General features: G+C 35.2%; 1 protein-coding gene across 1 annotated transcript in view; it reads left to right on the forward strand.

Moving 5' to 3' along the window:
• Nucleotides 1-23,163, forward strand: part of TTC29 (tetratricopeptide repeat domain 29) — a 93,049-nt gene extending 69,886 nt beyond the window's left edge. Inside the window, exons 11-12 of the mRNA XM_015818187.1 lie at nucleotides 22,612-22,678; nucleotides 22,920-23,163. Coding sequence (XP_015673673.1) covers nucleotides 22,612-22,678; nucleotide 22,920 — 68 coding nt within the window. The 3' untranslated portion in view covers nucleotides 22,921-23,163. The remainder of the gene's footprint in view (nucleotides 1-22,611; nucleotides 22,679-22,919) is intronic.
• The last annotated feature ends 1,130 nt before the right edge of the window (nucleotides 23,164-24,293 follow it).

Genomic DNA, 24,293 nt, shown 5'->3' on the forward strand with positions numbered 1-24,293 from the left:
CAATACAATACAAAATTTAAAAGTGATTAAAAATAAATATTTAACTAGGCCGCTTCTACTAAAAATTTTGTTAAAACCAATTTAAAATACCCCTAGGCCAGTCCTGCCCGCTGAAATAACCAAGTCTTGAGGGCGCGGCGGAAGGAGGGGAGATCCGGAATCACCCGGATCTCTGGGGGCAGCTCGTTCCAGAGGGTGGAGTATACACGTAGTTTGGGGGCTATAGGACACATTAACTAGTGTGAAAATAAAATTGAAAGTCAATTGCAAGAAAATATTTTCATTAAATATTTTCTCGCAACTGACTTTTAGTTTCATTTCTTTATTTTATACCGTAGCTCTTCCCATTCACTCTGAAAATGAAAGAAAATATACTGGACTTCTGGGGAAAGTATGGCAAACTGAGAAAGCTCGGTGAAAGTGTAGCCAATGATCACAATAAAAACCAAGGAACCTCTGAGTAGACTGGTTCCTTTAAACTCTCCAGATAAAGAGATGATAGGAAATCATCCACATATGCTTCAGATGGCTGTTCCTTGCAAGGAGACTGAAGGACAGACGTTTTCCTTGCATCTGAGTGCCAGGGCACAATGGGATTAGCCAGCTTGCTCACAACCCTGGCAGAGACCTTTAAAAGAAATCAAATTTACAAACTTTCTAATAGCTTTTGGAAACTACTCATTAATTACTTCTAAGCTAAGGCCTTCAGAATGATACACTTGAAAACATATTCTACTCTCTATTTTCTCTTCTTTCTTTAACTTTAATTTGTATTAGAGTTTACTATTATAATCAAAATCCTTAATAAAAATTGTATATGAAACGAAAGAAAATATACTCATGATACTGCTGCTACTGAAAACGGGAGGGGGGGGATTTCTGATAGTCCAGCAAGGTAAAACACAATTTTATATTCAGAGGCATTGTTTGCACTCTATTATTTCACTATGTGTTTAACTATTACTAATTATTAGCCTGACATTTTGTACTTCCTTTCTGTAAAAAAATTAGTTATTCTCATTTTAATTATAATATATGCCCTTTTTGCTACTTTCTTATGAACATTAAAACATCACCTATACCTTTTTATACCTTGTAATTAAATACTTTATCTTTTTAGCTGAACATACATTTTTAAAATTCTTTCATCTGTTTTATGTTTCATTTATAATTTCGTCTTTACATGGTGGAACATTAGTACATTTCTTTAGTAGTTTGGTGCCCTCTGAATCTGTTGGCAATGAATACTTTAAAAAAAGGACGAAATGAAGAACAGCCTTTTCCCCCAAGTCTTTCTGAGGAGTATGTATTTATTTATTTGTGTATAAAGTCTAATAATCCACAGGGAAAATGAATTATTAGGGAAAGATAATCCAGAAGGAAAGTGAGGAATGACTCATAGCCATTTTCTTTCTGCTATTGCCTCTTTCTTTCTCTTTATATTTCTTATACATATTCCTTCCCCCACTCTTTGACAAAAAACAATAGTTAATTATCATTTCTTCTCCTATACAAAGTACTTTGATCTCCATAATAATATCTTCTGACTAAGAAGATTCAACTAGTTCCATTTTTTTTTCATTTTTCTATTCTTCATCAAGGAGGGATCTGCTTCTCTTTCACCCATGATGGAAAATGTAAGAACATTCATTAGAAAGAAATGTTTAGATGAAATGCATGGAACTTACTCATTTGGGCAGAGCAGGAATAAGCTCATTCAAACAATTGGGCTAGCCCAGGGGTAGGCAACCTCGGCTCTTTTATGACTCATGGACTTCAACTCCCAGAATTCCTGAGTCAGCTATGCTGACTCAGGAATTCTGGGAGTTGAAGTCCATGAGTCATAAAAGAGCCGAGGTTGCCTACCCCTGGGCTAGCCTTTCTGTACTTTCATTTTGTAGGATTTCTACACTGTAAGTTTAACCTATAATTGGTGAAATGGCTGATCTATGTGCAAAGAGTACAGGCACTAAGAGATGTCCGGAAGCAACTATAGAGGATTCAAACATAGATCTGAAGTGGCCCAACATTTTAGACAGATTATATTGTATAATTATTATTGGTAAGCCTGTTTATTAAAGTGATATCCATGCCTAAAGATTCTAATGTCCTCATTTATTTCAAAAAAACTCAGACTAAAATGACTTAGAACATTTTTGAAGAAAAAAGGGACTAGAACACAATTTTGTGAACTATGCTTTCCAACAATATGGCCATCACCTTACATCTATGAAATAATAAATATTCTGCTACTGCCCACTAGGCCACCTCCAAACCCTAAACCAGTTTCTTCCTGGTATTTCAATCCTAGAGCACATTGGGTGATATTTAATATTTAATGATGCCTGTGTTGGAGTGAATGCACAATGCACACATATATTTTATTTATGTCTCTTTTATTATATAAAAATTATATTGGATGAACCAAAACAACTGAGCTGGTTGTCTAAAATGTGATCTCCCCAAAGGCCTTGTTAAGAAAATGTAAATTTAGAGGATATTTTTTTAAAGTCAAGTCACCTGGGCCAACAAATAGCTGAGATATCTTACAATTACCTACCTACTAATTTCTTTATGGTTCCAGTAAAATATGTGTATGCATATGTTTATAAAAAACTGCTGGTTCCCTTTCTTTTAACATTTTACACTAAGCATGAGATATCACACTTTTCATTTCCTGTATTGTTAAACTCTGAAGGGAGTAAAGTTATTAACTGTTGCCATTATGCGCAGTTCATCAATAAACTAATTGCAAAAGAATTGCTAATAATTAATATAAAAAGCAACAGGTCAGTTTTGATCTCCTGCAAAGAATTAAACCAGAATTTAAAAAATGTAAATGAAAAATGTAGCTGATCTGTAAATAAACTTTATATTTTTTACATTATAGTACATAGTTTATATAAATGATTGCTTAATTTCATAAACAATGTTCCCACAAAATCAATGTTAGCACTCTCATATAATGTAAATTAAAATAAATTTTGCTGTGATAAACATTGGGTGATTTGATTATGCACAGAAAATCAGAATCACAATGTCAGAAGCTGACATTGATTGCTGAGCTTGTATGCTATTTCTAATTTCTAAGTTTCATTTAGGTATATTAAAGAAAAGATGCCCTTGAAGAATGAAGTATTTTGGAAAGCATAGGGTTAAAGTGGACTGTATTTTAGGCTGTATTCAGTTGACTTGCTGTGTAGGGAGAAACTAAGCAGTCCTGGCTAATGACTTGTAGGTACTGAATCCTCAGGTCTCTCAGGTGGTTTCACTCGACCAGTTTCAGCAGAATGATGAAAAGACTGAGATAAAATAAACTGACAGTTGCTACTCATCGCAGGCAGCAAGCTGTACCCCAGCAGCTGAGACCCTAGGAGCCCTCTTTTTGAAACAAAGGCTTGCACTGCAGTGAGCAATGAACTCCACATACAAATTTTTTTTTAAAAAAATGAGAGGGAGATTGGCAGCTGGTGGCCATAGGAGGAGGGAAAGAAGGAAAACTGTGAAACACAGCAATTTGGGGCTAATTAGAAGCCATTCCCACCTACTTAATACCAACCCGTTAAGCAGCAAACACTTTTTCATCTTACTCTCACTGCTTCACATGACATTATATTCCAATCAATACCCTCCCACTGGCTGACTTAGTGCCCACAAATGAATACATTGCAGTTCAAGAATGCAATAATTGAATCGGGGCAAAAAAAAAAAATAATGGAGCTTTTACAGACGAGATCTATTCCTGAAGATACTACTGTAATATTTGTAGAGCTTGGATAAAGAAATAAATAATATTGTCAGAAATTGGCAAATAAATATATGTTCATCTTTGTAGCTAAAGAAAATTAGAATATTCCTATTTATGTTATTTTTTCTGACAAAAATGCTTGAAATATAGATGTCTAGTAAGACTTTCCATTTTATACATTTATGTAAAATGTATTTCAGCTTATTCAGGTTAGTAATCAAATCCTATTAAGAACCTGCAAAGACCAGTGACAAGTTCACTTTTTTCTTACCAACAACTAGCAGATTGTCATGTAGTTAAAAACTACATTCTGTCTCTCGTACTTGTGAAAATTATATTGGCCTAAATCTTGACATTTTTCCTGTGGACATTCTAACCAAGGCTCACTCTGATGCTGAAAAGATGGGAATATGATTTTGGTTCTTTTCTAAGCTCCAATACTTTTCCCCATAGTGCTCATGAGGACCTGCCAAATCCACACAGTAGTGTACCCCCATCTACAAAAAACAGATTTTTTCTGTTTCCCTAAACTATGGTATTTTACTGTATTATTACTGGGAGAAGAAAAATGTGAATCAGTTATACTTCACTACATAACTATTTCATGTAATCAAAAAAATACTTCCCCCTGCCATTGTTTTCTTGCAAATTCAGATAACATGCCTGTATATGTTTCTCATGTTGATCTAGCACCATAACCAGAGTAGAAATACTATTGCTGGATATTAAGGATTCTTTGGACAGGCATAATCATCTCAAACAATTTAGCCCTTGGCTCCAAAGTTATAATCCCGTTAACAACCTTTAAGGAAGGATTTATTTTTAAAAAAAAATTCACATAGCAGTAACTATTAAATATTTCACTTCAAGCAATGATTCATATGTATTATCTTAACCTTCACATAAAGTAGCGAAACTGCAGAATATTCAGACTAGTTAATCTAATTATTTATATGAATAAGATAGGACACACTTTTCTAGACTGATGCAGTTGTTATTAGATAATGTTGCTTTAGTCATCTTGTATTGACTTCAGAATTTTGGTGAATGTGCATCTTTCCATCCATCCCACCATCCATCCATCCATCTAACAGGAGGTGGGAGCATAGACATCTGCAGAAGATAATCTTCTGTAGAAGATAAAGAGCAAAATAAGTGATATTGTAATGCAAATCCACTTTTTGTATAGTGCATCAGATTGTGATATAAGTATGAAGAATGGAACTTCTGTTATGACACTATTTGTGTCATGATATTAATACTCTTTCTTCATTTTGGCATTGTTGTAGTTAGGAATTGATGCCTAAGAATGGGAGTTCTTTGGCAGGTTCACACATCAAATGTTCTTTTGCTCTACTGTTCATGTTTCTTATCTTAAATGCAATATATTACATAAGGTAGATCTGTAGTGTCATAAGGCTAGACTACTCTGACTCATTACAATGCTGAATGTAACTGTGGTATAGAATGTACCACAAAGCATTACCTAACTACTCATCCTAATAGAAACAGTTATGAAGAATGACCTGCCAAGCAAGCAAAAAAAAATCACAATTATATGCAATTTGCTTTGAAATTTCAAAAAATGAAATGCTCAACAGAAGAAAACACATTTCCAAGAGAAATCATGTAATTTCTAATTTTATGCTTTAAATAGGATAATCACTTAATATAGCTTTCCTGTACTCTCATTTATCTCTAATTTATTTAAAAACAATATTCCTGTACCTATAAAGTATCAGAGCATTTTACTACTCTGTTCTACAGAAGATTTGGTTAGGGACAGTATGGAAGAACAGTCAGACAGTTGTTGAGCTTAGCTGCATGGTTTTAGATGAACCTGCTCCCAATCCAAAATGTCCTTGTGTTTATTTTCAGTGGGTGATCTTGAACTCTTACACAGTGAGTAAGATTCTTATTTTTAATCATTTTTCCCCTTAACCCACAGGTATCAAACTCGCCACATCACATGACGTGGCACGACGTATCATGACTTTTTTTGCATTGATGGGGTGGGCATGGCCTCCGTATGATGCAACCGGCAGTTTGATACCCCTGCCTTAACCACTTTTGGTCCCAGCTAATATATCCAATCACTATGGTCTTAACTTGTAGGTAAATTGCTAGTAATTTTGCTTGAAGTTTTTGCATCTTTTCTACCTCTATAATAGCTTTCTGCATTCTGTAGTGACTAGAATTGGGTACAGCATTCCAAATGTGATTTTACTATACAGTGATATAAAGCATTAGTATACTGATAGTTTGTTTTTAAAAAATTTCTGAACTGAAACTATCTAAACAAATAAACTATTTGTTATAATTGCAAGATCCTTTCTTGATCAGTCACTATCATCTCAGATGCAATAAATGTAAAGCTTGGAATTTTTTTAGACCAACATGCTTTGTTAATGAAGTTTGTCATTTTTACACCCATTTATCTAATTTAAAGGAATCCTTTTGTAATGCTCTGCAATCATACTCTGAACATTTTATTCATTATTATTCATCATCGGCAAACTTCACCACTTCACTGTCTTCTCCTGATTTGAGGTCATTTATTTAAAAGTTTAAAGTCTCTGGTCCATTGTATTGTACTTCCTAGGATTATATTTTGTATGTCTCTCCAATGAGGAAATTGCCCATTTATTCCTATTTTGCTTCTTGTTCTTTAACTAGTTACTAGTCTATGACAGACCATAATATCTTATCCTACCTAGTTTGTTCAGAAGCAGTTGGTGAGGGACTGTATCATTTTTTTAATCCAAATGTACAATATATGTTGGATCATCCAAACTGATAATCCACCAACCGATTCCCAAAATGCTAGATAGTAAAAAAAAAAAAAAAAAAAAAAAGATTTATCTCTTAAGAAGCCTTGATAGATTAGTTTTCACAAGCCTTCTTCTATATATTTTATTTTTTCCTAATAACTTGCTTCCATTTTCTGTATCTTGATCTATCCTTTTTTTAAAATAGAAATTACATTAGTTAATTTAAACCCGCAAAATCAGATGTCCATTTTAAATAAAGTTAATAATTTGGTGCTATATTTATAATAGATTTCACACAATAATTTGGCACAATTTCTTATGCTTTGGTCTTCTTGATTACACTTAACCATATTTCAAGGCAAGGCAAATAACAGCTTTTGAGTAGAACCCTACCATCTATGGCAAGCATTCTTTTCCGTTACTATCTTTTTAGTCTCCATGCTTTTGTCCCAAAGGTGCTTTTTCAAACAGCAACTTGACCGTTTTTTCCTTGAGGAAGAAGAACTAAGAAGAACTTAGTTCTCCCTAGAATTAAGGAGAAATTTCCTGACAATTAGAACAATTAATCAATGGAAAAACTTGCCTCCAGCAGTTGTGAATGCTCCAAAACCGGAAGTTTTTAAGAAGAGACAGGACAACCATTTGTCTGAAATGGTATAGGGTTTCCTGCCTGAGTGGGGGGTTGGACTAGAAGACCTCCAAGGTCCCTTCCAACTCTGTTGTTGTTATTGTTGTTATTGATCATCACACAGTCAGCCAGATGTTTAGACTGGATTTGGCATTTTTGTCTAACTATTGAGTCCTTACCAAGGACCTGGGATAGGCAGATGTAGATGTGTGAATTGATAGTATTACAGATATCGTCACAGGATGGAAGCTGTTCCTAGTAAGGCTGTCTTTTGCAATTGACTGATGGCGAATTTGTCAATGCCAATGGTGTCCAAGTCGTATTCCAGTTGTTTTGGGATTGTTGTTGTTGTTGTTGTTGTTGTTGTTGTTGTTATTATTATTATTATTATTATTATTATTATTATTATTATTATTATTATGAAGTTTTTTCGCTTCTCATCCAAGAAGCTTCTTCATTGTTCTTTTCTAATAGGACAGCTGCCAAATTTTTTTCCCTATTTGTTTTGCTTTTATTCAATCTAACATGTGTCCTGTCATATTTAGTGTATAATTTTAGTTCTACAATTCTAGTGCTAGGGCATACTTAGCCATTTAAATGGGAAAAGATAATAGGGAAAATACAAATATAGTACTTTCAGACATGTATTTCATATTTCTTGGCAGATGAATTTATCTAGAACAAACAAAGCTAACAAATATGAAATACATGTTTGAAAGTACCATATTCTTATTTTTCCCATTTAAATAGCTAAGTATGTCCTAGGACTTCAAAAGTGTTACTCATAATAGTGGTTTTCTTTTATGTTCTGCATTTCATAACACAGTTTATTTAAAATATTTGTATTGCTATTGAAAAATAGCAATACAAATATTGCTAAGACAAACAATAAAAGACTTGAGGTGTATGTAAAAACAAATATGCAACTTAAACATAGAAAAGGCTAATGAGGTTTTGAATAAGAGCATTCAGGTTGATTGATACAGTAATTTTAGTTATGGCAAATATTTAGCTCATTATCAATTTTAATAGCATCTTGTAGAACAAGGCTTTTTCTGATACGCAGAAAATACTATTAAATTTCGTTGCATAGATACATTGTTGTGACATGCAATAACTACTTGAATATAAAGATGGATTAATAATTTAGGAGGTGTTAACAAATTAGGGCCATCATTAAAAATACTTTGAATCATTTTGTAGAAAAATCAGATTGAGGTAATGGTTTGCCCTTATGATAAAGAATTACAGCATTAATTCTGCAAAATGAACTTATTGCTCCGATTTGTCTCCAAAACCCTGGAGCATTAAAAGACAGGAAGAATGAAATGATCATTGCATTTTTTTTTCCAGGCATAGCAGCTCTAATATTTCCATCATGGTTTCATAGTTAACAGTAGTTTCCACAGATGGTAAAGGAAAAGCACACCAACATCATTTTTTCCTTTGTTTTGCTACGGCTGTTTTATGAAATCAAGTCACAGTTTGTAATAACATATTGGGAATTTTGCTTGTACAGCATTCTATGCTGGATATACACTGACATTTCTTTTCCTTTCTTTTGGAAATAGCAGTTGTTTCAGATTATAATTTACTTAGTTTTATTTGCATACTTGCCCTTGGGAATGTATCTGTTCCTTCAGTCAGACTTTCAAATCAGATATGTTTTAGAACTGAGTATTTATTATGTATTAAGAAAGAAAATCAAAAGCTATCTTACACTGAGAGAGACTGTTGTTCCATATGCCTTGGTAATGTGTATATTGATAGTGACTTTGTCTTGGGAAGCAAGTAAAGCTGTTTTTTCTTGCATCATCTTGCATCATCTGCTCTACTGCCTAATTCCTTCAGCTCCAGGGAACAAGGCCTTTTTTGTGATGGCATTACATGTCTGCAATGCTCTTCTTGCAATATTCACCTAGTCCCTATTTGTTTGTTAAGCCTCAAGCAATTCTCATTTCATTCCTATTTTGTCATTTGATTAAATGTTTCTTTTGTTTCTTCTGTTTTTTCCTACACTTCTGATTGTGATTGAAGTTGATTGTGAATGTTTGTAATTGATTGTTTTTATTATTGTAAAAATAATCTGAATTACCCTTGGAAAATATCTCCTTGATTTACAAGGCTCTCATACGTATACCGAGAGTTTGGGGTTATTTTTTCTTACTTCAGCACTTTTTGAAAAGTAAGGAATAATGGAAGAGATCTTTGCAGTCAACTACTTAAGCAGTTACCTGTTTAAGTAATGTGGTAAATATAAGATCTACAAAAATGAGATCTCTGCAGGCCATGGATACCTATCCTTGTCAAGCTGGCAAATGCATGGTTTTGTGCAGAAATAAATTGAAAACCTGGGTTTATAACTAAATAAATTTGCCCTTTGAAAATATAAATACATTTTGAAAATGTAAACTGTTTTAAATTCTGTTGATAAATTCTGCTCACAAAATATAAAGTCTGTTAAATTATATGAGTGGAAATCACATGCTTGCACTTTTTTTGGTATTATGTTTATATCAGTGTATCTTCCTCAGTCTAAAATATTTTGTAATTTCAGTAGTCAAATAATCCAAATAATCCAGCTCATTAATAAATACTGTATATCAGCTGCTCGTCTGAAATAAGAATTTATGTTAGAGACAGTTTTTGTAATTTTGGCATAGAGAAGTAAATATCCCATTTTTAGCTTATTTAATAATTGGTCTTGTTGGACTTTGATATATAATTTATGTTTGCTAAATATTGTATTTTCCAAATATGTACTGTGATTTATGCAGGGATTCTAAAAACTGCAGATTGAGACACTTAAGAATGGAAGCAAGAATATATTAGGGCTTTCAGGATACCAGTTGAATGAATTGGGGTGTGTTTTACTAAATATTGGTATATTATTTCTAGTTGCCACTGAAAATCAAAATGCATCAGATTATTAGCATTTTTTCATTGTTATTCTTGTGATCAGCAAGAATATATGGAAGGCTTTGTGCTACAATAAAAAACAGTAACACTACTGAACCATTTCCCAAAAACAACGCTGCAGTTTATTTTTATAGCATTCTTTAGCTAAAATGTCATGCAAACTGTTCTTCAGGGAGTAGTCAGTTACGTTCAGTGAGCTTTTTGGGTAACAGCTTTGTACATGTGCCAAGTAATTTTTTTAATGTGAAATATTGCACAAAATTCCTGAAATATGTGGTTTAGACTTATCTTGCTGCTCTAATTACCCAAAAAACTAAAAATGCTAGTTGCAAAGCAGGCTACAGTGACCCTTAATGCATTAAATCCAAGACTCATAACTGTACACAACTAGTTTTGCAGCTCTGGGAAAATACATTCTTTTTTATTATTATTTCTTTATCTTGAATTTCACTATCTTCAACTGAAATCTGCATTAAGAAACATCACAGCTTCCCCCAAATAAACTGGCATATCTTAAGCCCTCACAAATGTTTTCTGGGAAATTCATTAATTCATATTTATTGTAAAAATAATATATTCAAGTTTATAGGTAGTCACATCCTGTCTAGTGCCTTCCTCAATATATTTGTGAAAAATATATTCCATAAAGTCTCTTCAGCTGGAAAACTTTAAATTCCATGACTTGAATTTCTGAAATAAACTGTAACTTTCAGCAATGGCCCTAAGTGGACTTAAACTATAGCTTTCATCTCTCTAGCTATCAAAGTAACCTAGGAATGTAAAATTTAATTGGTTTATATGGCTCTAAAGTAGGAGCATCTTCTTTCATTCATACATTGGTTATCTGAAACTCTAAAACAAATCAAGCTTTGTTTAAAAAAGATACAGTTTTAAAGAAGGCTGTAATATGAAATGCATTAAATTTCTCTTGTCAGTTACAATTTCACAAGTTATATATCAACTCCAAGTTTCTTTTGGATTACACATAAGTATGTCCCAATTCATCTCCTTATCAGAGCAGCTAAATTTGTTCACAACATACGTTGTTCATTTTATTTTCCCATGTATCATGTTCTCAGCTAATGAAACAAACAAGCCCCTCCTCCAAACCCAGATCATCTTATTCTTCTCTCAGCTTCTTTTTACATCTTGTTATCTTTCTCTTTCTCTTTTCTCCCCCTCTGTCTTCCCCCTCCCCACCAAAATAACTAGCATTAGGTGTGGCACAAAAATACCAATGAGCAACAGCCGTTATTTGTAATCCATCTTTTGGGTATGGACTTTAGAATGAAATTGACTCACTTTTCAATTTCATAAAACTGGAATATAGGAATCCATCATTCTAGCTGAGGACATTGTTGTAAGGAAAAGTTCTTAGCTGCTTCAGAACTAGGGCCCTTTGCAATATAGCTCCTGTAATTACAAAAAAAAAGGATTTAGACAAATTATTTAAAATTTATTTGAATATTTGAATAAGATACATTTGATTAAAACAAATTAAGTCCAAAGTTTATCTATATTTTTAGAGGCATGCTTATAGGTATTGTAGAGCTCCTATATCAAAGCAAAAAGGTTCCAGGTAAAAACTATTAGGCATATTTTTCTTCCAATAAAGCATCACACCACACACACTTCACAAACATTATTTGATTCCAAACCATGCCAGGAGGCTTTTGGAATTGATGATGGCATATACAGCAGTAATATCATTTGTCAGATGTCAGCTGAGATGTTTTTGTCAGAGGCTGGATCTGGACAGAGCTGATAGAAACACACCCATAGCTGATAGTGAAAACAAATCAGGGATTTTATTCCTGACACTATGGTACTTATCCTAATAAAGTAGCATGATTTAATATTAAATACAAGTGAAAATATATACCAAACCAGCATGTGTTTTTATATATGTACATCAGAGTATAAGAAATAAAAGAAATCGAGGCTTCACTTGCTTAATCTTCCTACCATGAAGTCTCCTTCCCTCACTTTCCACTTGCATTTTATTATGGCTGCTTTTTCCTCTCTTTGTCTCAATTATAGATCTTGGAATGCCTGTGAATTTCTTCCCAGCTGTCTTGATGCCAAACAAACCCTTTAATTCACAAAGTTCCACTATCTGGCATCTGAATCTCCATGTACCCTACATAGTCCATACTCCTCGTCTTTCCACACTCTTACAAGCTGCTCCAGGCTTAACTTCTTGGTCTCCTTCTCATCCCAGGGCCTCTACAGCTCCACTTTAGCTAAGTGGCATCTTCTCAGCAGCAAGTGCTGCAGCATCTGAAATATGAAACTTTTTCTCAGTTTTTTCTTGCTGTTTTATATCCTATATTTAACACATGTACTGTAGGTGCCGCATCATAGTTGTATTCTAGCATTTTACCCTTGTCTGCCTATAAGCTCTTGGTCTGCCTTCCCTAAAAATATCCATGACCTTCCACAAACCTAATCACTTTCCTCCAGGAAAGCCCTTCACTTTGCCACAATTTCAACAAAGGTTCCTTTCTTTTTCACTCACACAGACATTTCCTGTGCAATTTATATTGACCCCTAGTGGACAGGTATATCACTAGGATCCCCTTTTCTCCTGAATCCAACTCCTTCCTGTTGACCACCAATATTTCAAGTACAGAATGAGGTATTCATGCTAGTCGTATGAAAGTGAACATCCCACCTATATTCCATACTAGCCCATCGTATAAGCTTGCAGTGCTCAAAACAGTGAAATTCTTTGATTCCATCTTTCATAGCAGAGTGGAGTAAATCATCCATGGCAACACCACATTATGCTTACTTTATACAACTAAGCAAGGGGTACAATATCCTCATGCCCTCTTGAATCTTGTTTTCATTTTGAGATACTGTGATCAATCACTGTAGCCGTTCATGTCTCAGATCTGAACAGCAGTGAAGCAGATGCTTTCAGCTGTTAAGTCAGTAAAACTCTCACATGGATGATATCCCTGTAGTCAGTGAAACTCTGCAAAATGGGTTACCCAAATGATTGGCCTATTTATATCAGAAGAAAATGTCAGAGATTTTACAGCACTGCAGAGATCAGGGTGACATGCTATACAGGATGCATTCCCTTTTCCTGGCTCCACTCTTTTTTTAAGTTCCAGGAAGCCTCAGTTTCCAGTATATACACCTACAGCAGTACACGAGGCTCCTTAATCAAAATAAATATTGTCACCCAATCTATTGTCACCCAATCTGCTTTGCTGAATGTTCCTAATCAGATCCTGATTTTTATTTAATAAATATTATACTAATTAAAAAAATAAAAAATACATAAATAAAACAATTAATTGATTAATCTAACCTCAACTTATTTGTTTCTCATAATATTTGAAAGAGAAAATTAGTCTGGCAGATTATATTTTAAACAACTCCAAAAATGTTTACCGAAAGTTTTGATCAAAGTCATTTGGTGAAAAGAAGCAGCAGCAATCTTGATTCAAATGTTGCAGACACCACATATCAACAATTTTGCTGCATATAAGATTTTCAAATTTGAATGTTAACTCTTCTAACTATTTCACATTCTTGAAAAATCCATAGTTCCTGATATCTTGATTGATTTTAATTCTTATTCACTGATGTCACCATCCACCTTGTTGATCACTCTTAACTTCATTGCCTCTTCTATTACTTTTTCTCCCAAATTGACATCCATTGTGAATATTGGTTCAGTATTTATGCTGCAACCTGCCTGTACCATTTCATCTAAAGGTTATTCTTCTTGTTATTTATATTTGTATGTTGCCTGACTTCCAACAATTCTGGACAGCTGACAAATATTTTTTTTTTAAATACAATAAACTAAAAAACAAAAGAATAAAAGAAACAAACCCACACAATCCAAGGGGTTTCACTCACTCTTGTCAAAGGCTTGGGGGGGAAACCAAGTCTTCAAGGTCCTTCAAAACTTCAGCAGAGTAGAGGCCATCCAAATCTCAGGGGAATTTCATTGCAGTGTGCAGGTGCTACTACAGAGAAAATGTGCTTCCAGTATTGCGATATACGGCATTTTTTAATTGAAGGAACACAGAGAATTCCAGCCCTGCCAGATTGGATTGATCAGGAGATGCTGTGGGAGATAGATTTGAAACAGATGTCAAGCAACCACACCTTATGCCATGAAGGGCTTTATAGTTAACAACAAGTACCTTGAAGTACACTCACAAGCAAACTGACAACCAGTGCAGCTCATGAAACAGAGAATCCAACAGAGAAACATACTGCCCATCATTGCCTATGCCAGACATGGCCCGGGGGCCCGATGCGGCCTGCGAAGTGGTTTCATGTGGCCCACGAAGCCATCCTGGAAACAGTGAGGGAACGACCCCCACTGCCTCGGCCCTGGCCCAGGCCGGCGGGGAACCAATGTACAATTTTGTGGTGGGCATCTATGCTGAAATGCATTCAGTCTTAGCTCCACAAGGCCATCTAGAAGCAGTGAGGAACCAGCCCCTGCTGTGTCGGCCCCACCCCCTGGGTGCATACTGGGGAGGTGTCACCCTTTGTGAGGAATGAAGAAATGGACCATGCCTTGGCGCTTTCCCCGGTCCCACCCCCTTCTGCCAGAGACCCTCAGATCTGTCCCACTCCTGCCCAGGCCCCACAGGCACCCTTGACGCGAACAATGTAGAGCTGGCCATGCCCACCCAGTAGGCCACATCCACTCCATCCACGCCCACCCAGTAGGCTGCACCCACCCTGGCCACACACCCCTGCCCCCCCGAGGGCAACCGCAATGCTGATGCGGCCCTCAGTGAAATTGAGTTTGACACCCCTGGCCTATGCCATTGCATTATGGACCTGTTGATGCTTCAGGTGGTCTTTAAGGCAGCCCCCTTAAATCCCATTGCAGTAGACAAACTGTGAGGTGATTAGGACATGGTGACTATATGAAGGGCCTCCCATCTAAGAAGGGCACAATTTGCGCATCAGATCATTGAGCAGCAGCTGTCAGTCCAGGAAGACCTCCAGATTGTGCAGTACTTTTATACATCAAAAGTTCAGGATTAATGGAGAAAGATCAAAAAAGAGCTATGAGAAAAGATTTTAGGAGGCAGCCATACAGAGTGTAGAATTACCTGCATACAGAATGTAACACCTAGGCAACACAGAAAACTGGAACTTTAATCACTCAAAACATCTGTTGTGGATGTAGACTAACAGTTCTGCCTGTCTGTCAATCTACATCATTCCAGACTGTCAATCTACATCACTATAAATGAAAACAGATTCTTATGCAATACTGCTAATGCACATCCTCATAAGGGAGAGAAGCCAAGTTATTTACAAAATGAGATACACCAGCCCTTCCTCTGCTGTAAATAGAAAAAAAGTTGTTTATTTAAAATGTGAGGCAGGACTCAGCAGAATAGCAATAGCACTTAGACTTATATACCATTTCACAGTGCTTTACAGCCCTCTCTAAGCAGTTTACAGAGTCAGCATATTGCCCCCAACAATCTGGGTCCTCATTTTACCGACCTCAGAAGGATGGAAGGCTGAGTTAACCTTGATCTGGTGAGAATCGAACTGCTGACAGTTGGCAGAATTAGCCTGCAAAACTGCATTCTAACTACTGGACCACCAAGGAAGTCTGTGGATCCAGGTTAGAAAAAGCATGGGACTACCTTCATTTCCCACAATCTCAGATTAAACTTTAGAATTTGCATAAATCTCTGGGAAGTTCAGGTAAGTGAGGAAGAACTTTAGAAAATTGCAATCTCTATGTAAGCACTTACAATATCAAGGCAGCAATTTGCACTAGGATTTTTATTTCTATGTGTTGTGCTATCTCGCCACAAATTCCATATTCTCATGTTCTCCACTGCCTTAGCAACTGGATCAATTTGAGAAAGATTTTTTTTTCTTCACCTCACCCTAAACACCACCAGATAAGTCACTTTTCAGATAAGTCACCCCAACCAAAGTTGGAAACTCACTTTTCAGTTATTGGGCTATGCAGTGTCTGCAAATTTACTTGTTTGCTTCACTTATATTAGAATGTGTTTCCTCCAGGAATGGTATCCATTCTTCTTGAGGCACAGACATAAGAGAGATCATCTTTATCATCCGATCGTTATCAAAGAATCTCTCTGCTGGTGGCTGATAATCCCACCAGAGGTATTCCTTTCATTCTTTCTTCCTCAGTGCATATCCTTATCACTAATGCCTCTAAATCTGAATCAGGAACTTATTTCCATGGTATTTGCTTGCTGTAAATTTAAAATACGTTTCACCCTTTGTCATTCTAGTGACAGATCTTGTATATTTCTATTGAGATCATCTTCCTTAGTCGCTTCAATTTCAAAGGTACTTTAAACCAAAGCTGTCACCATAGCCAAGCTAGAAGTATATAAAATAAGATGAGATAAAAGTACATCTTTCTTTTAAACTGATGCCAAAGGTTTGATATTAATCAATTGATCCATACCATTTTTATCTTGGCATTCCATGTTTGGTAGTGATAACATCTTTGCAGACCAGTTTAGCCATAATCAAATAAACACCTATGAATGGAAATTGTATCTGTCAGCGATTGCCTTCATCAAATTATGCAGAGCAACCTCAAGATTGATCTATTTGTATTGCTAGACAAATGCATTTTTTTTGCAGGAGGATTGGGCTAGACCTCCAGTTCTTTGGCAATAACTTCATTTTGTTTCTTGGAATAGACTTCTTTTTTACATATGTACTCTTCTGATCAAAATACTGGTGAAGATAGAAAAAACTGGCAATCACAGCCACCCTATTGTTTCATCCTACCTGTCTAATTTCCATGCTAATCTCCTCTCCTCTCCATCTGTCAAAAACTTCTATTTAGACATAATTCCTGTGCCTTATACAGGACAGAGAATTCGCTTTCTCTTATAGCTGTGTGTTATTTCAGCAGGACCTTTAGCAGAGACTTAAGAACCTAACTTCCAATTCAAACAGGGGGAAAAATGAATCATTGGGAATAGATTCCATATAAAATTGACCAAATCACAAAAGACATTTAATTTTGGGGGAAAAAATAGAAATATTTCAGGTTTCAAGGGAATACTGCCACCAAAATGCAGGGTATAAAGTTAACAAACAAAATTGTAGTGAGCAATTTTTAATTTACATAAATACCTAATAAAAATACAATTAAATCTTAACGGGTTTTTTGGATGATTCCCTAAACAAATAGTTTGGGATCTGAATATCCTCAACTTGAGAAAAGTTACCTTGTTCAATAATAATATAAAAGATTGCAGATATTTATAATCTCATTATCAGGAAAAGCAATGGTTTAGCCTAAAATTGAAAGGTGCTGGGGGAGATTAGAATTTCTTCCAACAGCACTAGGCAAGACATCTTAAATTTGTCTGCTAGAATTTGTGTCTGATATAAATTCTGAAATAAACCTTTCTTCATCCCTTTATCTTATCTTTTTTCTTCTTTCTCCTTTTCCAAAGTGAGTCTCTCTCTCTCTCTCTCTCTCTCTCTGTGTGTGTGTGTGTGTGTGTGTGTGTGTGTATGTGTGTGTAGAGAGAGAGAAAGAACACAAACATACATAATTTCTTCATCGTCATAAAATTATGCACACAAGTCTTATACACAAAAAGCTTTTAACAGAAATTAAAACAATAACTAAGGGTACTTTTATAAAATATATTATAATGTATTTTATTTGAGGATATAGATCCACATCTAAGATTTTGACATTCATTTTATATAACTCAATTTACCTCACTGTAGACTACATCATTTCTTAGTTTCTGAGTTATTGTTTCAATAAGCATAGATGCAAATCATATACGTGATATTTTTATACTAATATATATCATACTAACATAGAATGTATGTTTAATACATTGCATAGAACATGACCAGGATTGACATAATTCAGATGACAAGAACTGTATATCCTATTGCATTTCTATTTTTCATTAGCTCAAGAGAATAAAATAAAATATGGAACAAACATACCCACCACCTCACACAGAAATTTTCTTTTTTTATACAGCTGGGCTTTGTACAATTCTCATGAATTTCAATGGATAGGAAAACTACCCAGAATAATGTTCCTAACTTTATTCTCTATTGATCAGTATTTTGTGTCCTATTAATTACTAGGCTTATAAGTACCGGTATTATTAATAACTTGAAAACAAATGCTTTAGAAGATAAAGTAGATGAGCTTTATTTGGCACATTCTCTTAAAAAAAGAAGACACAATGAATTGCATTAAAAAGTGTGTCAAAATTACAGCATAGGGCCCTTGGTAACTAAAATAACATTTCTTCAACAAATCAAATGTGTTTTTCTCAGCTTACATGAATATACAGTAGTTATTACCTTACATTTAGCCTCAAAATGAACACAAACTCACTGTAGAGATATGAAGACCATATTGTATCTGTGTAGTCTGCAGAGACTTTCTTCACGCAGTTTTGTTTTGCTGTGCTGAAATATATGCTACACTTGAAATCTAAGGGTATTGCTTCTGAATAGACATCACAAAGGTTGATTACATTCGAATATCAGTTAGCTAAACCCTGCAGGCTATTATTCCATTAGTTGTGCTTGTCCACTTCTGCACTGTCAGAAAGTTGATCATTTAATACAACTGTAAGATGTGCTTTAAAAAAAGCACGTCCACGTATTTAAAAATAATTTCAAAACTATTTGGGTTGCATTCTTAAACATATGTATTTAAATTTTTCTTGTATTGCTTCCTGTTTGTTTGTTTTTACATTCCCATTTTTTTAAAAAAAAATAATCTCAAATTGGGCAATTGCTATGTTTGGAGAACCATTACATTTTAATCTATAAGGAGTTGAAATGTGAGTGGAACACCCTGGAAACCTTGAAGCCTATAATGGCTGACAAGTCTACAGAACAATAGAAGTTGTTATGACAAACCCTGAATGATTAAAACCAAATACAGGTGATTCTGAGAACAGAGCAGCGCTTCAGCCTTACAGCTTTCATTTTCTTTGTATCTGCATCTTTAGAAATATTCAAATGTGGACTGGAAAACACTAGAGGCACAAATTCTGAAATCCAAACAGCTCCTGCTGCTCCTCCTGCTGACTGGGCTGTTGCAACTGAAAAATATTTTGCAATGAAGCTTTTATATTGGTGAACCCCAAAACAAAGTTTTCTTACCTGCCAGGAAAAAAAATCTTTTAAAACTACACAATCATTTATCTTTTCATAAATTTATCTAAGTCTTGCTTAGGAAAGATCATTTATGACAACCAATATGTATAGAAAGAGTGAAAGTAGATAACGTGTGCATTTTATACACAGATAATAGAATTCCTTTAACTGTTTTGCTCAGCTGATTATTATGACAACTTTCTGGACTCTTTTGCTTCTTCCTTTTATAGTTGGGTTTTTACTCTATGAACCTCACACACAAGATATGATTTTAGCTACAGGATAGAAAGAAAGGGTCCTTGACCCAGGGACAGAAATATTCAATATCCACAGCTCTGATTTGGATTAGTGAGCTAGACTTTATGAACTCAGCAGGAAATCAGTGAATGGGTTTAGACCAGTTAGATCAGGTGTATCAAACTCAATTTCATTGAGGGCTGCATCAGCATTGCGGTTGCCCTCGGGGGACCGGGTGGGTGTGGCCAGGGTGGCTGCGGCCTACTGGGTGGGTGTGGATGGAGTGGGTGTGGTCTACTGGGTGGGCGTGGCCAGCTCTACATCATTCACGTCAAGGGTGCCTGTGTGAGCCTGGGCAGGAATGGGATAGATCTGAGGGTCTCTGGCAGAAGGGGGTGTGACCAGGGCAAGTGCCAAGGCATGGTCCACTGGAGGATCCTCACCGTTCCTCTCAGGCCATGCAGGGGGGGCTGGACGGTGGTGTGGGCTGCTGGGAGCCCTGGACAGCAGAGGTCAAATGCCCAGCCTGGCCCTCGAGCACCCGTAGCACCAAGCCCAGACCCACTTCCCCAAGGGGGCGCCCAGCTGTACTTACCTCCTCCTCAAGGCTGCTGCTGCTGTGCTTGCTCTCCTTACCCAGGTTGCTCATGATGGGTACGAGGGCAAAGTCAGAGGGAGGCCCATTCCCTCTCCATGGAGGAGACCCGGCTTTGTATCCAAAGCTTCCTTAGCAATAGGATGGGAGACCCCAGGATAGACCAGGAGGAGGGGGCAAGGGGATGGTGAAAGGGCAGCAGGGCAGGACTAAGGCAGGACTTCCCTCAGACCCTCCCTCTCCTTCTTTCCTTCCTAAGTACAGAGTGGTGGGAAAATATTTGAGATGAGAGAGGGAGAAAAACAGGCAAGAAACGCAGCTGGGGAGGGGGTTCAAATTCTTCCTTCAGAAGGAGATGGGAATGAGAAAAAGGGAGGCAGGGAAGGGAGAGAGGAAAGGAAGTCCCGCCTTAGCACTTGGCCACCAGCAGCTCTGCCACTGACTTTGCTTGTGAAAAGGTTGCAGAAGGAGATCACATAACCCTGGAACACTGACCATCTATATAAATAAAAATGTAAATGTTCGTTTGTTCAAAATCTTAAATCTCTGAAAGTTCTTCACTGATTGCTTTGAAATTTTGACACAATGTTGCATTCGAATACGCGCGTGTTTTTATATACCTACTATTATATAGATGTCACACCTGTGACAGGTAAAAACATGCTTTTTTGAAAAACAGCACCATCTTTTGGCTGAGTGAACGAGAGCCACAGCAACGTGTGGCCGGGTACAGCTAGTTATAAATATGAATCAGTTGCCAGGCATCCAAATATAAATCACATGACCCTGGGCATGCTGCAATGGTCATAAGTGTGAAAAATGGTCATAAGTCATTTCAGTGCAATTGCAACTTTGAACAGGTGTTGTTGTTTTTTTGGTCATCAAGTTTTTGACACCTTGCTAGGTGGTACTCGAATATTGCCATATCCTAAAAGTGATACAATCGGCAAAAAAGGTTGAAAAGCCCTGATCTACATGGTCCAGATGCTCCATCATTGGAATGGTGGACAAAACAAACAGTATCATTCTCTATTAATCCCTACTCAATTTGCTCCATTTCTGAAGTACGTTTATCTGTTTGTTGCTTTAAGCATTCCTGTCCATTTGGAATAGAGCATTTCAGGTTGTTGTAAATTAACCTCAGTAGCTCAGTGACTACTTTGAAGGAGTATTACCATTTCAAATGAGATAGTACTTGCCATGCACTCCAATAGTTCTATACCTCTCTTTTTCAGCACTGCTAATATAGCATAGTGGTTACAGTCTTTGCTTTATATAAAGAAGATTATTGGTTTGAAACATGACAAAATATTTTTATTATATTTGTTTTCTTGAATAACTAGTTTTCTCACAGACTTTTTTTTTAAAGAAAACAAGTTCAGGAGTTTATTGTTTAAATGCTTTTCTTGTTACTTGAAAGAGAAGAGTTTCTCCTTTCCCAGATCTCAAGGAGCCCAAACAATTTTTTTCTTTCCATTTATTTCATAGCAATTCTGTAAAATAATTATGTTGCGATACTGTGACAGTCCCAGAATCACTCAATAAGCTTTTGACACAGTTTTGTCTTGAATCTGGGTCTTCTCTGTTGTTTTTCAAAACATTAACCACTTAACAAACTGGTCTTAAGGACCTATTATTTTTAATTCATTAGTTATTAATAAAAATTACAGGTGACTAGTAACACAAGGAGTTATTTATCAGTTCCGCAATAGTACTGACAGAGAAAGTTATATTTGGCTACAATCCTGATTCATATGAGAAGTGACCTCTAGTTTATACTCCCCATAATTATTTTTCAGTAGGCTTTATTTTCATAATACCTTTTATTGGTAGTGCTCAGTGCTTGGGTGAATCTTCATATTATTAATTCAAATAGTAAATGGAAAACCTTCATTGTTTATTGGAATAATAAATATGATCTTATTAGTTATATTTTATGACAAGTGCATAAATATTTTCTGCTTAATGTATAATGTTATCTTTTTTTAATAATTTAATAAAAAATTGAGCTAAAGATTCTTAAGCTTGAGCTCAGCTAATTTCATTACAATCTATTTTACGTATTATTGTCATGTCAGTTGCACACAGATACAATCATAATATTTGCATAAATCTTATGTCTTGACAAAATTGTGTTCAAAATATGATTTGTCTAGAAAAAATGGAATATATGTACCAGATTAAAGATATATGCTAATAATGATGTAAATACCTTCACTTGATATAATATATTGCTCTGAATTATCTCAATATTTCTAAAATCACTTGTATCACAGAAGATGGATTTTGTATCAGTTTGATAACCTTGAATTCTGTGAGGTCTGCCAAAAAAACTATGACTATAGCATTCCTTTCCCTTTCCGTTGGCATATATCTCTTGCTGATCAATTGAATGTGTTGATGACTGTTGGAAGGAATAGGTTACAAGGGGTTTAAACAAATAATGACAAAGGGCTTCCCTCTAGTCTACAGAAATAGCACTGGTCTGGAAGTCACCATGCACATTGTGCCCTGCAATTTACTTAGCTAGATGTTACTGATCTACATATTTCTAATTTTTTAGATGCCCAACAAGAAGAAAACACTGAAGATATGGTTAGCTACATTCCAACTTCTGAAAAAACTATCTGGTACATATTTTGTATATATCTTGCTATATACCCAAAATACATTTTATAGTTAATGCTTGTGAAAATAATATAGTGTGACCTTCAATCAAATGTTCTTTTATTGTGTTTGGGTTGCATCCAAGGAAATTTTACTCTTGATGAAATGACAGAAAAGAAGTTAGTATTGTATTTAAAACACAAGAGTTTTTCACAGCTAAAAAGCTAAATGGTTAATTACATTTCACTCTTTTTCATTTTGTAGACCTATTGAAGAGTTTCTAAAACTGATGAATGAATATGAGGAGATGCTTGTTCAAACAAACCTTGAAATGTTAAAATTGGACCAAATAAACAGGTTAATCAAATGAATATTTTAATATGTTTAGTTTTTGTATCCGTAATCATCAACATTAAACAATAAATAAGTTCCCAAAATTTATTTATAAACATACTTGAATTTCTATCCCATGTGCTAATTAACTGCTCTAATTCCTATTAAAATAAACTAATATGTTAAAATTCAATGTCTCATATGACTAATATTTATATTTTTGTTCCATGCTTTTTATTTCATTTATTAGAATTATAATTGATTGATATTATTAACAAAATGAAATAGCATTTCTTATATATATTTCAGTTAAACAGTCTGTAATTTTTGAATGCATTTTTGTGAGCTTGGGGACCTTTATACAACGATTAATACAGTGGGTTAAGGCACTGTGGCTTAAGGAATAAGGCAATCATATCATAACATATCAATACATTTTGTTTGAGGAATCAAAGATGTCCTATAAACTAATTTTAGGTTAATTTAAGACAAGGCATCTGTCCTGTGGGATGGGATGTCCCCGAAGTTCTGTGTGGCTATCATTTGATAGCATTCTGAAAACCCTTAAAGACTTGGCTGTCCTCCCAAGTCTTGGGCTACGTGAATGAAATTCTTTGTTTTGCGTTGATGACTGGATCTCCATCCTATTTATTTATCTTGTATGGTATTGTTTAATTAGTTTTGTTTTGTTATATTGTGAGACGTCAGGGTTATATGGAGGTCAGGCATGTCCAAAATAAATACTGAAGGATTTTTGCAAACCTTGTATCATGCTTCAGATTTGGCATATTTAGTCTTCATATTGACAGAGGTTCTTACATGATCATTGCATTTATTACCAAAAGAATCTTCGATTATTGATGGAAGGTAAGAATATTTAATCTCTATTTCTACATGCTTTTCTTCCAAATTATATAAATATTTGATCACAATTTGTTTGACCATCTAGCAGGATATTAATGGTATTAGATATTGTAGAAAGAGTTCTTTTTAATTAGAGTTCCATTTCTACAAGTTGCATCAGATCATGGTAATCATAAAAATTATTTTTTTATTTTTTTAAATTTATTTCTTTGATTTCTATAGCTGCATATCTCAACAAGTGAGTCTGTAATTAATATAGAAGAAAAACCATAGCACTATTAGTAGGAAGAAATGCTGCAGGGACCTAATTTCTAAATATTTTAGTATAAGTTAATAAAATCTCTAGCTCAAAACTATATTTAAATACAATGTAATGTGCTATAAAATCTGTATAAATTACTCTTGTTGCGTTTGTTCCTCTTTTGAATTTAATTTGTTTTT

This window comes from Protobothrops mucrosquamatus, unplaced genomic scaffold, assembly GCF_001527695.2.
Source record: "Protobothrops mucrosquamatus isolate PMUCROS unplaced genomic scaffold, P.Mucros_1.0 scaffold696, whole genome shotgun sequence".
NCBI lineage: Eukaryota > Metazoa > Chordata > Lepidosauria > Squamata > Viperidae > Protobothrops > Protobothrops mucrosquamatus.